We start from the raw sequence: 15635 nt of genomic DNA, 5'->3' as shown, positions 1-15635 counted from the left end.
CAATTGGCTGCATAAAAATAATTTTTCCTCATCTCCCCTCTAACATTCTCGCCAATGACCTTAAATCAGTAACCTCTGGTTACCTGCCAGTGGAAACAGAGTAAATAAAGGGAAACTATCTAAACTCCTCATAACTTCAAATACCTCTACTAAATTCCCCTTAATCTTCTCTGCTGCAGGGCGAATTATCCCAGCTTCTTTAGTCTCACCAAATAACTTAAGTCTCTCATCCCCAATTCCACTCTGGTAATTCTTATCTGCACTCTTTCAAAGGCCTTGGCATTCTTTCTAAGTGCCCTGACTAAAATAGGACACAATACTCCAAATGAGGTTTAATTAGTGATTTATACAAAATTAGCCTAACTTTCTTGCTTTATATTCTATGCCTCTATTTATGGAATCAGGGGTCCCATATGTCTTTCTAACAACTTGTCAACTTCTCCTGCTATCTTCAAAGATTTGTGTACATAAACTTCCAAGTTGCTCTGTTCCTGCACCCCTTTCAAAGTTGCAGCATTAAGCTTATATTGTCTCATCTTTTTTTCAAAATGCATCGCTTCTCATTTCTCTGCATTAAATTTCACCAACCAAATCTGCCTATTTCACTACTACATCCTCTTGCAGTCTGCTGTCTTCTTCACTCATTGGAACAGGTGTGGGCGGGCCATTTAGCTGCTCGACTCTGTTCTACCATTCAATGAGATCATGGCTGATGTGTGACCCCACTTCATATACCTGCCTTTGGTTAATGAAAATCTATCAATCTCAGTTTTAAAATTAACAATTGACTGAGCTTCAATTGACACTTGTGGAAGAGAGTTTCAAACTCAACCAGCCTTTGAATGAAGAAATGTTTCCCAATTTCACACCTGACAGATCTGTCTCTAATTTTTAGACTATGCCTCACCATCTTTATCCTGGAGGTTTGTACATTCCAGTCTATACAACTTTTTTGAATATTATTAATGATGATGACAATTTAAAAGACTTCTAATTAAACACATTTTCTAAAGGATGCAAATGCTCACAATTCCAATGTTTTCCATATTTAAGTAAAAGCTGAAGGAACTTACCTCAGGGGAGGTGACAAAATTGTTTCTGTCATTACCTCACTGTATGTAATTAATTTCTTGGAATTAGGATCGATGACAATGACAAACATATGTGTCCTCACAGCGCTGGCCATAGTCTTCAAGCCTTGATTTCTTGTTCTCTGATGAGAGGAGAAAACTATAGAGGAGATGTGCAGGGCAAGTTTTTTACACAGAGGGTAGTGAGTGTCTGGAATTCGCTGCCAGAGGAGGTGGTGGAAGCAGGTACGATAGTGGTGTTTAAGAGGCAGCTTGACAAATACATGAATAGGATGGGAATAGAGGGATACGGACTCTGGAAGTGCAAAATGTTTTAGTTGACGGGCAATATGATCGGTGCAGGCTTGGAGGGCCTGTTCCTGTGCTGTACTTTTCTTTGTTCTTTGTTCTTGATTGATGGGAACCCAGCAGTGGGGAAAAATATTTAGCACAGTAAGGATGCAATTGTAAATTCCTGTTATTTATCTCCAAAACAAAACATTAAATATATATATATATTTTAAAAAGGTAAAGCTCAACACAGAGTATATAAATTGCTTATCATAATTATTTTGATATTTCCTCTGTTTTTCCCCAAGAGGCTCCTTGCTTCTATGGAATTTCCCTTGGCTGTGAAGGTATGGTGATCAAGGTCAACATGCATAGTCTATGATCAGTCAAGAGTGGCACATGATTACAGATCATAGGTTTTCCCTTTCTCTGAAGCAAAGTATCTTGTTGTTAAGAAGCACTCTGCTTAATATGCAACTGGAAAGTTTAGAAAAATATATGCCAGCTACATCAGCAGAACATATAGGTTTTGTTGATTGCAGTCTTTTGGCTGAATATAGTGTGCTGTTCTGGGTTCTTAATACAGATCCCTACTACTTGAAACTGAAGTATCTTAATAGCTAGCATATTTATCTACCTGCACTTCACTGGAAAACAGCTATCATTTGTGTTGTCTTTTGACTAAGCAAAGCCTCTTGTTTTCAGACACTGATTAGCTCCAAATGTTTTTTGGGGACTAGGTAGCACAATGATTTAGAATATTTAGATTTAAATGTCCTTTCACCTCTAGAATCATGGGCAGAATTTTCCGGCTGACATGCGGGTGGTGGAGCCCGCATGTCAGCGCTTAAAATGTCGCGTGAGCGTGCCGACGTCTGCGCGCAGCATCGCGATATTTCGGTTGGTGGGCACGCTCAGCAGCGGGGCATTTTCCCGCCATTAATAGATGGGCTCGATAAGGCCCTTAACTTGCCAATTGTCCAGGATTTTGAGGGGCCCGGGCGAACTTCAGGTCGGAGCACGGGCCCAACGGGCAGGCAGATAGGAGATTTTTTAAGAAAACTCATGCAATGTTGGGACATGTGGACTCAGAGGGGTTGTTCATGTTTTACATGGACTTTTAATTGCTGAAAGTGTTTAAAAGTTGTCTGTGTGATTGTTAGCAGTTCTCATCATTTTCCAAGAGCTTCTTGTGTACTTTGAAATCAGTCTGCAGACAGTAATCTTTCTCAGGCCTGCAGCTTTCTGGAGACCTCCAATTAGCCTGGGGATATGGGTTCTGACCTCTCCATTGGAGGCAGCTCCCCTGAGGAGGAAGGGAGGGATAGAATAAGGAGGAGGCCAGGACAGGACAATCAGCCTCCAGGGGAGCCACCTTTGGGAGGCCAGGTGCAAGCACAAGGGGCGTAGGGCCAAGAGGTTGTCCAAGGTGCAAGGGGCCGCAGAAGATGCCACTATCCTGCTGCCAGGGTATACAGGCGGCGAGGCATCTACCTCAATATGACTGAGGTGCAGTGCCGAAGGAGGCTCCAACTCCCAAGGGAGACGGTCAACTATATCTGTCAGATGATTGGGCCTGAGATCTCCCCTAACTGTGTGGGTGGACACCCCATGCCAGCGGCTCTGAAGCTCACAGTTGCCCTCCACTTCCAAGCCTCTGGCTCCTTCCAGGGCTCGTTGGGTGATCTTTGCGGTGTCTCCCAATCAGCTGTCCACACTTGTGTCAAGCATGTTACAGATGTTCTGTTCAGATGGGTATCCACCTTCATCCACTTCTGCTACGACCAGGCAAGTCAGATACAGCGAGCCAGAGGCTTTGTGGCGATTCCTGGCTTCCCCCACGTCCAGGGTGCAATAGACTGTACACATGTGGCCATCAAGGCGCCAGCATGTGAGCCCAGTGCCTTCGTCAACAGGAAGGGCTTCCACTCCATGAACGTGCAGATTGTGTGTGACCACAGGATGCAGATTCTACAAGTCCTTGCAAGGTACTCAGGCAGCTCCCACGATGCCTACATCCTCAGACACTCCCAGGTGCTGGGGCTGTTCAGTGCTCCAGCTCGGCTGGATGGTTGGCTGCTGGGTGACAAGGGCTATCCCCCGCGAAGGTGGCTCATTACGCCAGTACGCCATCCAAGAACAGAAGCTGAGCATCGGTACAATAGGAGCCAGGGCACCACAAGGGTTGTGGTGGAGAGATTGGTCTTCTCAAGATGCGCTTCCGTTGCCTGGACCGCTCAGGGGGCGCACTCCAGTACCCCCAATTCGCGTCTCTCTGATTGTGGTAGTCTGCTGCGCCCTGCACAATCTTGCGCTGGAAAGGGGGGATGCATTTGACGATGAAGACCTTGACGCCCTGGATGAGGCTGCACATGATGAATCCAGCAGTGCCTCAGAGGATGAGGAAGCACAGGGCGATGATGAGGGGCAGAATGATGACCCGCATTTACACCAAGGAGGCAGGGACACCCGTGACAATTTAATCCAAAGAACCTTCAGCTAGCTCCACACACATGGATCAGCAGGAACAGCATTGCCTGGCACTCCCACATGTGGCACTTAGGTGCCACATCTTCCACCTGTTCAGCTGCAAATAAGGGCTTAGTACAGAAACATCAATATCCACTCAAACACTCTTGATAAATATGTGAATAAGAAAAATGCACCACAAACAAAAGACCCTCAGCCATGGTTACATAGGTGAACTTTATTTTGTCCAAAAGAAAAGCACACAGCACTTTTTTGCTATCACAGAAATATGGGTCCCTATTCTAAGGCCAACACAAAATCACCAGTGACATACCTGGGGAGTGCCTAAGGTGCCTTAATGCTTACGTTTTCGGGTGCTACGTCTAGGTGCTGCCTCATCACTCGGAGTGGCTTGAGAGACAGCCTGCTGACTCTGCTGTCCTATTGGCCTCCATGACCTTGGTGGGCGTTCTCTGGCCCGAGGAGCCTGTGATGGCCCCGCCTGGGAGGGAGTGGCCAGTTCCAGAACTGGCACCTCCCCAGTTGTCGCAGACTCAACGGAAGAAATGTTGACTGACAGAGGGGAGGAGGAGCTGCTGCCCTCGTCCGTAGCGCCCTGAGAGGAGCTCGCAGTGACGACAGGCAGCTGCTGCGCCGACATGAGGTCCCTTTCGACCTCCCTGCTCACCTCCCAGCACCGAGCGTCGACGCTTGGTGTCCACAACATCTCCCACATTGGGAATGACCACCCGTGGCCAGTACCGCTGTGAGGTCTTGCAGGTCAGAGCTTATCCCAATCGTGAAATGTTCCATTCGATTAAAGCCCCTTTCTTTGAGAGTCGCCTATCTCTCATTGGAGGAAGCCTGAAGCTCTGCCCTGAGGGCCAAACCTTCATGTACACTCTGCCTGGTCTCCTCCGTTGCAGAGAGCAACTGAAGCATTTCCCATTCTCTCACTCAATCCTGCCAGATGCAAACGCACTTGCTGCTGCCTGTCCTGCAGCTGCTGCATTGGGGACAACTCCAGAAGCACGTCATCAGTGCCAGACTCAGCATATGCCTCATCCCCTGCAGCCCTCCAGCTGCTGGCGCCATTGGCATTCTCTGCCCCTACCATCTCCTCCAGCGATCATGATGTGCGCTCTCCACTGTGACCCGGGACACTGGCCAATGGTAAAGTCTCCATCGAGGTGCGTGTGTCTGCGCTGGTTCCTGGCTGGCTGAAATGATGTGCCGCAAGATGCACATGTTGGCCCTTAGGTGTGGAGGTGCCGCTGCGGGGTCAAGGTGCGGGTCGCTCTGCTGGTGATGCTGAAATTAACAACAAGGACAGTGCATCAGTTAGCGTACATTTAGTTCAACCTTTCATCCCTCTCCCCTCCAGCCTTATAAGTTGCTCACCCTTCAAGACCCTAAGGAGAAGAACATTGGTGAGGTGGAAAAGAGTCAAGATGAGCCCCAACCATTAAACGCACATGCAGACAGGCTGATCAGATGGCCTCAGGAATGCCACATGGCATGTTATGAACCAGAGGAGTGGGGAGAGTGCAGAGGTACCTGATCTGGATGCATTGTGGCCTGGATAGTTGTGGGGCTGAAGAAACATCGCAAACAGTAGCGACATTTGCCGTCAATCACAGGAGATTGAGAGGTCACATTATTGGCCTTCATTCCGTAAGGAGGAGCAAAGACCGGGTGGGCAGAAGGCAACATTTCCCCTTGGCGCAGGGATGAGTAACGTAGTGGCATTTATTTAAGTTGAGTGCCATGAGGTTCACAGCTGAGGTACTGAGGACCTTTTCGACAAAGTAATGTGGGGCGCACTGGCTGAAAGGGTGCTGGAAGTCCCAAACCCCCTCAGATGAAATAAGTCTTTGGCTGTGCAGCAGTGATCCAATGGCATGTTAGACTATGGTGATAGTGGTCACAAATGGGATAAGGTGACTTTGGAAGGGGTTGGAGACGCAATTCCTCAAGGGGACGAGGGTCCCTTCTGTATGACCCACATGTCAGAATGTCTCAGTCTGTGAATGAGCATTGTTTCAGCATTAACAATTGCAGCAACCATCAGTGGTTTGGATGGTGTGCAGACAGAGTGGGTGGGACTGTGGACCTTAAATACCTGGCCACTGGACCCCAACTTCGCCGCCTTCATCTGCCCTGGCCTCCTGACTCCTGCACAGCTCCATAGCCTGCTCTTCAAAAGGCGTGAGGCGCTGCAGGAGGGCGCGCCCACCTCCAGTCCTCTGGCACTCCTGGCCATTGTGGTGACTTTTTGCCTGCAAAACAGAGAAGAGTATCATGTACTCTGCACGCGCACACTGCACCCCAACCACAGTGGCCCATCTGAGGCCTCCAGCAGCTCCTGTTCACACTACTGGTGATCAGTCCCCAGAAGATAGTACGGCTGGTCCCAACACCTTCTCACAACGGCCACCTTGGACATATTCGACGTCCATCACTTTGAATATCACACGGGTCTTAGCACCCATGGCAAGGAGGCACAACTAGGTGCGGTGCCAATGCCAGCAGATGGCACTTGCCCAAAACACCTTGAGGCACCTCTTACACCATCTCATTAACATCCATATGACATGTGTTGGAGTTCTGAGTATGTGTCATGTGGCCTTCACTGCAGTTTGCCCCCAGACTACTCAAATGTCACAAACACCAACATATGCTGCAGGGAGAACCTTTCTTCTCCTCAACCACTAAGGCTGATGTAAGCATGGTCAGTACCCATTTGCCCACCCAACATGCTCCAGATGCCCTATGCAATAACGATAGCAAGACATGCTATCGGGGGCTCAAACGCTAAGGCTGCCTCCTGGGTCAAATGGCCAAGACATACATGGTACTCACCCGTCCAGAGCGCAGCAAATCATTGAATCTTTTCCTGTACTGGGTGCCAATGTGCTGCACATCATCATGGGCGCTTACAGCGTCACCCACCTCCTCCCATGCCTGGCTGGTGACATGGGGGGCCGTCCTCCTCCCATCCTCAGGATAAACAAGGTGCCGACGGATGGCCACCTCTTGTAGGAGGACAGCAAGGCATACATCTGAAAATGGGGGGGCACAGTGACCCCTCGCTGTCCTTTCCTGCAGCTTGCCCCCCTCCTGCTCATGCTGCTGTCCACTCGGTCCTCCCTCCCTCTCTCCACGAGTGGCTATGGTGCACTGCCTCAAGCAGGCTGCCTGGCCACTCTTTATGCAGGCTGCCGGTTCCCCATTGGAACCGGCGGCCTGAGGCTGCCCGCTCCCGCGACTATTTTCCTGTTCTCCATGGGAGTCGCTTACAAGGCCTGCCCACAGAAAATAGCAGCGCGGCCCATTCTTCCAGTGGCAATTGGCCGCCCACCCACGATCAAGTCGGTCGGGCCCGCCCAACCGACAAACGGAAAAATCTGGCCCATGTTTCCATCCTGCCTCAGATAATAGAAGGAAAACCGCTTTCTCTGATAGCTATACGGGTCTTAAATTAATTTAGTGTACGCAATCTTAACTTAGGTCCAATAGTTATTAGCTCATTGCACAGAAGTATCTTAGAAGGGTACGCATTTGTACTGTGTTGGCAATCTGATTTGACAACCCATAGGATAGCCGTCTGTGAAATGGAAATGTCATATTAAGTGTGGAATATGGCTAAAAGGATTGCTGGGCAGATGGCAGAGAGTAGTCTACCCATTTTTTTTTCCTCATGTGCCTTGGATGTACTGACAGTAAGTAGAAATAGTGGAAAGTGTCCATTTTTCCTCCAGTGTCCTTGAAGATCAAATAATCCAGTCAACCTAAACAGGAACTTGATCTTTTCACTGCTGAAGTGTTCAATTGTCATTCAATGTCCTGTATCTGACGTTAATGAGTTGGGTTTCTAATGTAAATATTTTGAGCAAACTTCTATTTAAACTAATACTATTGATCTATTAATATTCAATCTAAATACCTTTAAAACTAGATCAATTTTTTGACTTAGCTTTTGAAACCCATGTATATTAATATCCAATGGTTATTACACATGGAAAAAATAATTAATAGCAATTACACACTTTAGCAGAGAGGCTGAGCAATTGTATTATATAATTCGTCACATTCTGTGCATTTCAAGAACTAAATTGGACGTGTACATTCTGAAACTTTAAATGAGTTAATGATAAAATCATTTATTAAAGTAAATGCAAATCTTAATACAAAATAATTTCTTTATTATTTGCAGAAATGAAGAGACAGAGGCAGCCTGCACTAAATTGAATGATTTAAGAGAGATGTAAGTGTACATTGCTGTACTTAACTGTTTAATCACCTAAACTTGTCCATGAACAAAAACCATGATGGGGAAGCTGATTTTTATTTTCAAAATATACTTCAATTTGTGAGCATGGTGCTTGACAGGTAAGACAAGTCTAGATCGCTTTACTGTTAAAAGGCCTATTATTGTCTTCTCTTAAAGTGACATTTTGGACAGTTTTATTTTACTTCTCATTTTTTTGATTTTTTTTACCTTACAAGCTGCATTCCACATTGCAACCTCATTCAGCTAGTAGAGTGGATCCTTTTGACAGTTAGCTTATATAAGTCTTCTAAATTCAAAATCACGCTTTTGATCTGAAACATTGTAGGTTAATAACAAATACTCAAATTTATCATAGTTGAGATTATTTTGCGTTACTGTTCTTTGAAGAAAAACAAAATGGAAATGTGATTGTAATTGAACTGTTTATATCACTGTTTTTCAGCTATTTTAAATATTTTATTACTTGATAGTTAAGTGGGGATTGGGGGGGTGGAATGGTGCGGTGGTGGAAGGCAGCACCTTGCAATCTGGTATGAGTACATATCTAGTGGAGAGGTGACAAAATGGTAATGAATACCTCTCCGTCTAATCAGATCAGCCACGATTCTTAGTGAATGGCAGAGCAGTCTCGAAGGACTGAGTGGCCTACTCCTCCTTCTAATTCACATGTTCGTAATCTTCTTTCTTTGATATTTCTGCTGTCAAAAAATTTAAAGGGTGGAATTTTCTGCTTCCACCAGTGGCAGGAATCGTGGTGGGCAGGAATGCAAAATTGGGTGTGAGGCCAAAAGTCAGATATCCACTGGCCAAAAAATCAGTTGGAATTTTCCCCTCAGGGCTTTCAAGGTGGCCTAATGGCGGGTCAACTTTCCCGTTGATCCATGTTGGGAGCCCCATTTGCATGCATCAGCATGTCATTGATACACTAAAATCACAACTCGCCAGAATCACGTCCTCCTTCCTAATTCAGTGCTGTGTGAGCGGGTAATTAGATCAGTCTGATTTACAACCAGTTGAAAGTGGCATGTGCCTGCCCACCTTCACTTCACTCATGACTTCGAGGTGCATAAACACAGCGTTCGCCTACCTTTCACTGTGCTCCTGCCATCTCTTGCCGCTGCTCTGACTACTCATAAAACTGCTCTATCAGGCAAGACCAGGGTGGGGTGGGTTGGCAGGGCAGCACCATACCGAGAAAGACTGTTGAGAGGTGCAGGCAGGGCTGCACTGTACCCGGAGAGACTGTTGTGGAGTGTAGGCAGGGCTGCACTGTACCCGGAGAGACTGTTGTGGAGTGTAGGCAGGGCTGCACTGTACCCGGAGAGACTGTTGTGGAGTGTAGGCAGGGCTGCACTATACCCGGAGAGACTGTTGTGGAGTGTAGGCAGGGCTGCACTATACCCGGAGAGACTGTTGTGGAGTGTAGGCAGGGCTGCACTGTACTTGGAGAGACTAGACTGGGAAAGAGGCTGCAGGGAGAATATTCAGAGTCATGCAGGGGTGGGAGAGGAGTATGGGTTTCAAATGAACAAGGGAATAAGCGAGGGGATGACAGGTAGAGGAATAACTGGGGATGGGTGGGGTTATGACGAACAAGGGAGGGGAGGGCTGACTTGCAAAGGAATGATTGGGACTGGGGGAACTGGAGCTCATGAGGGGGTTGAGTAGGGTTTAGTTTTGGATGAGCGGGAGAGGATTCACACAGACTCATGACTTGGGGGAGGTGGGTTTACAGCGCAAGAGAGAGTTCACACAGACTCATGACTGGGGGAGGGGGGAAGTTTGATGGAACCAGGAGGGAAAGTGGCAGTCACTCATGTAGCCATGTCTTTTTGGAGCACATTGTTGGGATGGGAAATCAAAGCCAGTCCTGGGGCTCAGCATGCAAGTCATGGTCATGGTCCAGGGTACCCGCAGAAGACTTAGCTTATGATGCCCATGCATCAAACTCAAAGTGCCTCGGAGGAGAGATACAGTGCGGCGCATTCTGTGCCAAGGTCCATCATAGAGCAAACCATTGACATCCGAAGACAGGCTTCCAATGTTTGGACTGTTCAGGTGGGTGTCTACAGTACTGTCCACAGAGAGTGTACCGCATCATTGTGGTATGCTGTGCATTGCACAAGCTGGTGCTTCAAAGGGTAGATCACTTGCCAGAGGGAGACATGGAAGAGGCAGGTGAGGCTGGAACCTGAAGAGGGCCAGGATGGAGACTTGCCATGTGAGGATGCCATTGTAATGGCAGGACATAGATAACATGCCTGTGATATGCTGAGTGCCTCTAGGTTCCAGGAAGTGTAAGGTCCACACAAGGTGTCAAGTGCACATTTCGCCTATCCCCTAGAGGCATGGAAGTGATCAGGAAGCCCTTTCCAAACGTACAAAACTCAAGCAAGCTCATCTTCCAGCCTGGGACCTGTACCCTCCGGGATCACAAATGTATCAGCGTCGGAAAGGTCTGGATCCAATGCTGCATGTGGAACCTGTGCAATGTGAAAGGCAACACACCAGCACGCAACCTGAGTCAACTGCACATTGCGCAGTCTTTGCCACCAGCACATGACACTTCCAGCAGCCATTTATATTTTAAGTTGGTTGCAGTGAACATAATGCATCCAGGATGTGCACTTTCACACTCAAAAGGAACTCAGCTCAGTGCTGAAACCACAACATTAGATATCACCCTCTAAGACACAGGAGCACACATTATTCAGTCGTGTGCTGCAAGACTCAAAACAGCATTTCTGTATCTACATGCACTTTCTCGAAGGCTCTGGGTTGACGCATCTCCCTTAGGGGACACGAGGGGTGAGTGACTAACATGACTTCCTAAACATAACATGACTTCCTAAACATAACATGAATCTGAGGGACACAAAGATAGACCGTTGAGGAGTGGGAGCTTAGATCACCCTTGAAATAAGACAGCACGTCCAATCAGATCCAAGAGGCATTCACCTCCTGAGATGTGGGGTCATAAGAACAAATTTTATTTACAAAGGTGGATTATATATACAGTGAATAAGCACCCTTGTTACCAATGTCCAGTCATAAATTCTTAACTTTATGTACTCTGCCGCAATAACTAGGTATAGCACCAAGATCCACAGCAGAGGTGGAGGCAGCCTGCTGATTGCTGTGCCCTGTTGCCTGGTATGACTTCGGCGGGCGTCCTCTGGAGGCCTGGGGCCTGGAGAGCCCTGACCTGCTTTGTGCCTCCTGTTGTGGGAGAGGTGCACCCTGCTTGGCCTGAGCAGCTGGAGCTGATGGGGTCACAAGCAGCAGGATTGGGAGCAGCTGGGCACCCTTGGAGTCTCCTGTGTCGATGCCCTGGTGTGTCTGGCACACCCTTTGGGTTGCTGGGGCCCCCTGCCTGATTCCTTGAAGAGAAGGGGCACCTGGAGGAGGGGTCGAGGTGCCCCATTCCCCTCTTGCCTAGCCACTGATGGATCCCACCAAAGTCTAGAGTGATGGACTGCAGGTCCACACGCAAATCTGGCAGAAATTGCTGGACCGTGATCTTCAAGACGGTCACCACCCTTCCCATGGAGACCTCAAGGTACTTGCATGCAGGAGCCACGACATCAGAGAGAACACAGACAGACTCCCCCATCCTTCATTCCAGTCTGGTGACTGCCTCGGACAATTCTGCCTGATGTTCCCCTGCTTGCCTTTGCCTCTCCAGCATGTGTGCATTGGTTGACTACAGAGGCTCATCATCTGACTTGGACTCAGCAGTGGCATGTTCTCCAGTAGTCCTGTGAGTGCCAGAGACCTAGGCTGTCACCGCCTCCAACTGCTGGAGAGACGTGGCTGCAAGGTGTTCTGCAGATAGTGAAGCTGAGTCTAATCTCAATCTAGGACCCACCAAGGTGTGTCTGTCTGTGCTGGTGCAGGGTATAGGTGAACGCAGTGACGGTTTGACCTCTAATGGGTCCTCAGCATCATCATTTGAGGTGGACTGGGGACTGGGACTGAGGGGCTGGCTGGAGGCTTGTCTCGGCCTTCTCCTGCTGATGCCTGGGAGAGAAGATAGAATTTGTTCCTGAATAGGCAGAATCCAACATTACATTTAACTCACTGTGAAGGTCATAATGTGTTTGACTATGGAGGGGTCATCCATACTGCTTTGATGGGGAAGGCTGATCTTGCCTTCACCACAGGATCAATTTCTGACCTCCCCTGCCAACTGAACTGCCTCCTCCTCGAATGCAGTCAGCTTCTGTATTTCAGGGGTTCCCTCAGCGGTCAGGGATCTCTCCCTCTTGTTATGGGCTAGCTTTGCCTGCATGAAGACAGATGGAATGGAATGTGATCAGAACGGGTGGAAGAAAAGTTGGGAAGCATGCATGGCTGCTGTGTGTGCTGTGTCCTCTTCAGAAAAGGCAGTGGAAGTTGAGTGTGCAGGATGATACATGAGATGGTGAAAATGTTAAAGTGTGTGTGAGACATTCAGTGCAGATGTCTCTTCTGTTAATAGTGTTTGAGATCCCTGTGGGCTGTAAACCTTATTGTGCCTGATGCCCTTATGAGAATGTAAGTCTAAAGTGAATAGAAGGTTGACTTACCCTGGCAAAGTGGATAAGATCATTCATCCTTTTTCTGGACTGCAGCGTGTCCCTTTTCTGTGTGTCATGGGCACAGACCTCCATGGCGACCTCCTCCCAGGCCGGCTAGGTCAGGTTGTTGCCCTCCTGCTTCCTTCCCTTGAGAAGAGGATATCTTGCCTTTCACGCAGGGCCTGGAGGAGACTCACTGGGGAGTTGTGGATGAATTGAGGCATGGATCACTTGCTTTTCTTAGACGACATGTCATACGACCACATAGCTGACCTGCAGAGTGGATGTGTGTTTAGGTGCTGTTTAAATGTGGTGCCAGGAACTTTGACCCCATGAGGTAATGGTGGGTGGATGAACCAGTGCCCGCTCCACCGCATGATTTGGCGAGCAGCTCCCTGACGCATAATTAATCACCTTTCAAGCTGATTTTGGGTCAAAATCCCCTCCCAAACAGTGCTATGGGTGGACCTACACCACATGTACTGCAGCAGTTCAAGAAGGCAGCTCACCACCACCTTCTCAAGAGCAATTAGGGATGGGCAATAAATGCTGGCCTAGCCAGTGACTCCCACATCCCATGAATGAATTTTAAAAAGCGGAATATTGGGCATGAGAGCCCACCCTGCCAATCAGCAGGAAACTTGCTGACTATCCTACCTGCCATCACACTTAATCTGCAAAATGGAAAATTCTGCTCAGTGTTAGTAGAAGTTGAAAATTGGTACTCGGTTAGTTTGTTTATAACCTTATACATAGTAAGCTTTGAGAGCTATTGTAATAGTTTCTTTTTTGACATACTACCAAACGTATCCATATTTTGGTCATTATACCATATATTGTCAAAATCTGAAAAAGCTGTAAAATGGAACTCTTGTAACTCTGTAAAGATTAGTTATTCTTTTGCGATGAGTCTACTTTATTAATCACATTTCCCAATCCCGAGTATTATGATGTCAGGGTGATTAATTTAATTATATACTATACACGTATTTCTAAGAAGTTTTCATTACGTCGTGAAATATTTCTCCATAACGTTAACACTTTCAGAATATGATGAATATGTTTCATTATGTAATGTAAGTTTGATACACATGCCTGCAAAATTTAAATGTTTCAAATTACACAGTTACATAATTGTTGCCCTCTTCCCTTTGTAACGAGAAAAGTTAAAGCTGTTCCAAACTATTATTGTGCATGACTTTGATTTGAAGTAAAAATTGAATGCAAAGAACTTTGGTTGAGATGACACGAGAAAGAAATGCGTACAGTTATACTAAAGTAGCTGTGCATAATATTTTTATGCCATAGGGAAATTTTATGCAGTTCCCCACCTGAAAATACCACATAGATAAAACAAAAATTGCTTCAGAAGAGGTACCAATACAAAAAAATCAAAGTCATAAAATACACTTGTAGCATGCCAACCGTGAAAATTAGCTTCTTGGTTTTTTGTACATCCATTAAGAGAAAATCAGCAGTTAGAGTAAATTGCTATCGTGCAATTGCAGCGCTTTCCATGTGTAGAAAAGTTATAATTGATATTTTTTGCTGGCCTCATGCTTGACATGTGCCTATTTGAGCAGCACAATTTGAATTAAGTGTGAGAGCAGATGCAAAATGGTGGAATAGCAGCCACTCTTGCTGCAGTCAGTTATCCTGCCTGCCTCTCCTTTGCCTGGGTCAAGGTACACCAGAAATATCATAGCCATGTAAATGAAATGGAAATAGAGATCATATTTACCAGAATAGTTCCAGAGATGGGAGGTTTAGTTACAAGGTTTAGTTGGAAAAACTGGAGTTATTCTTTTTGGAGCAAAGGAGATTGAGTGGAGATTTGATAGAGGTGTACAAGATTATGACAGAGATAAAAACAAAAAAACTGCAGATGCTGGAAATCCAAAACAAAAACAGAATTACCTGGAAAAACTCAGCAGGTCTGGCAGCATCAGTGGAGAAGAAAAGAGTTGACGTTTCGAGTCCTCATGATCCTTCAACAGACCTAGTTCTGTTGAAGGTCATGAGGACTCGAAACGTCAACTCTTCTCTCTTCTTCTCCGCCGATGCTGCCAGACCTGCTGAGTTTTCCCAGGTAATTCTGTTTTTGTTTAAGATTATGACAGGCTTAGAGAAGGTAGACTGGGAAAATCTCTTCCCATTAGCTGATGGTAGAAAGATTAGGGGACACAGATTTAAGATTTTGGGTGAAAGGTGCAGGGAGAATGTGAGGGAGAACTTTTTTTACGCAGCAAGTGGTAAATGATCTCAAAGAGGCAGCCTGCAAGGGTGGTGGAAGCAGAAACAATTGATGATTTCAAAAGGAAATTGTATGGGCATTTGAAGGAAATAAACCTGCAGGGCTACAGGGGAGTGGGACTGACTGGACTGTTCTGCAGGGAGCCAGCATAAACTTGAGTGGGCGAATGGCCTCCTTTTGTACCTTTTAAATGATTTTGACTCTATATGACATCATCATTACGTGTAACTATCTCCACTAGTCACAGATCTGAAGCAATGCCAGCCAGTAAGGAACAGGGGGCAGGGTTTCTCACTGTAGAATTTCTACAGCATTTGGTTAAGACAATTACAGAGACTTTTGTGGAATCTTGCTAACTTTTGATCAGAATTTACACTATAAACTCTCAGAATCTTTACAATGCAGAAGGAGGCCATTTGTCCCATTGATCTTCCCTGGCTCTCTGAAAGAGTCTTCCATCTAGTCCCACTCCTTGCCTTATCTCCTTGCACACTCTTTCTTTTCAGATAGCGATCCAATTCCCTTTTGAATAACTTCGATCAAACCTGCCTTTACCACTCTCTCAGGAAATTCTTTCTAGACTTCAACCACTCTCTGGGTGAAAAAATTTTTCCTCACATCACTACTACGCTTTTTGCCAATTACTTTGAATCTGTGCCCTCTAGCTCTTAATGTTCTCTTGCAAACAGTTTCTCACT

The 15635-nt window shown here is 46.6% G+C and overlaps 1 protein-coding gene across 1 annotated transcript in view; it reads left to right on the top strand.

Moving 5' to 3' along the window:
• LOC121289648 overlaps positions 1-15635 on the top strand; it is a 498843-nt gene that overhangs the window by 200433 nt on the left and 282775 nt on the right. Inside the window, exon 6 of the mRNA XM_041209274.1 lies at positions 8047-8097. Within this exon, the coding sequence (XP_041065208.1) occupies positions 8047-8097 (51 nt within the window). The remainder of the gene's footprint in view (positions 1-8046; positions 8098-15635) is intronic.

This window comes from Carcharodon carcharias, chromosome 17 (assembly GCF_017639515.1).
Source record: "Carcharodon carcharias isolate sCarCar2 chromosome 17, sCarCar2.pri, whole genome shotgun sequence".
Lineage (NCBI taxonomy): Eukaryota > Metazoa > Chordata > Chondrichthyes > Lamniformes > Lamnidae > Carcharodon > Carcharodon carcharias.
This window is presented reverse-complemented; position numbering and strand designations above follow the sequence as displayed.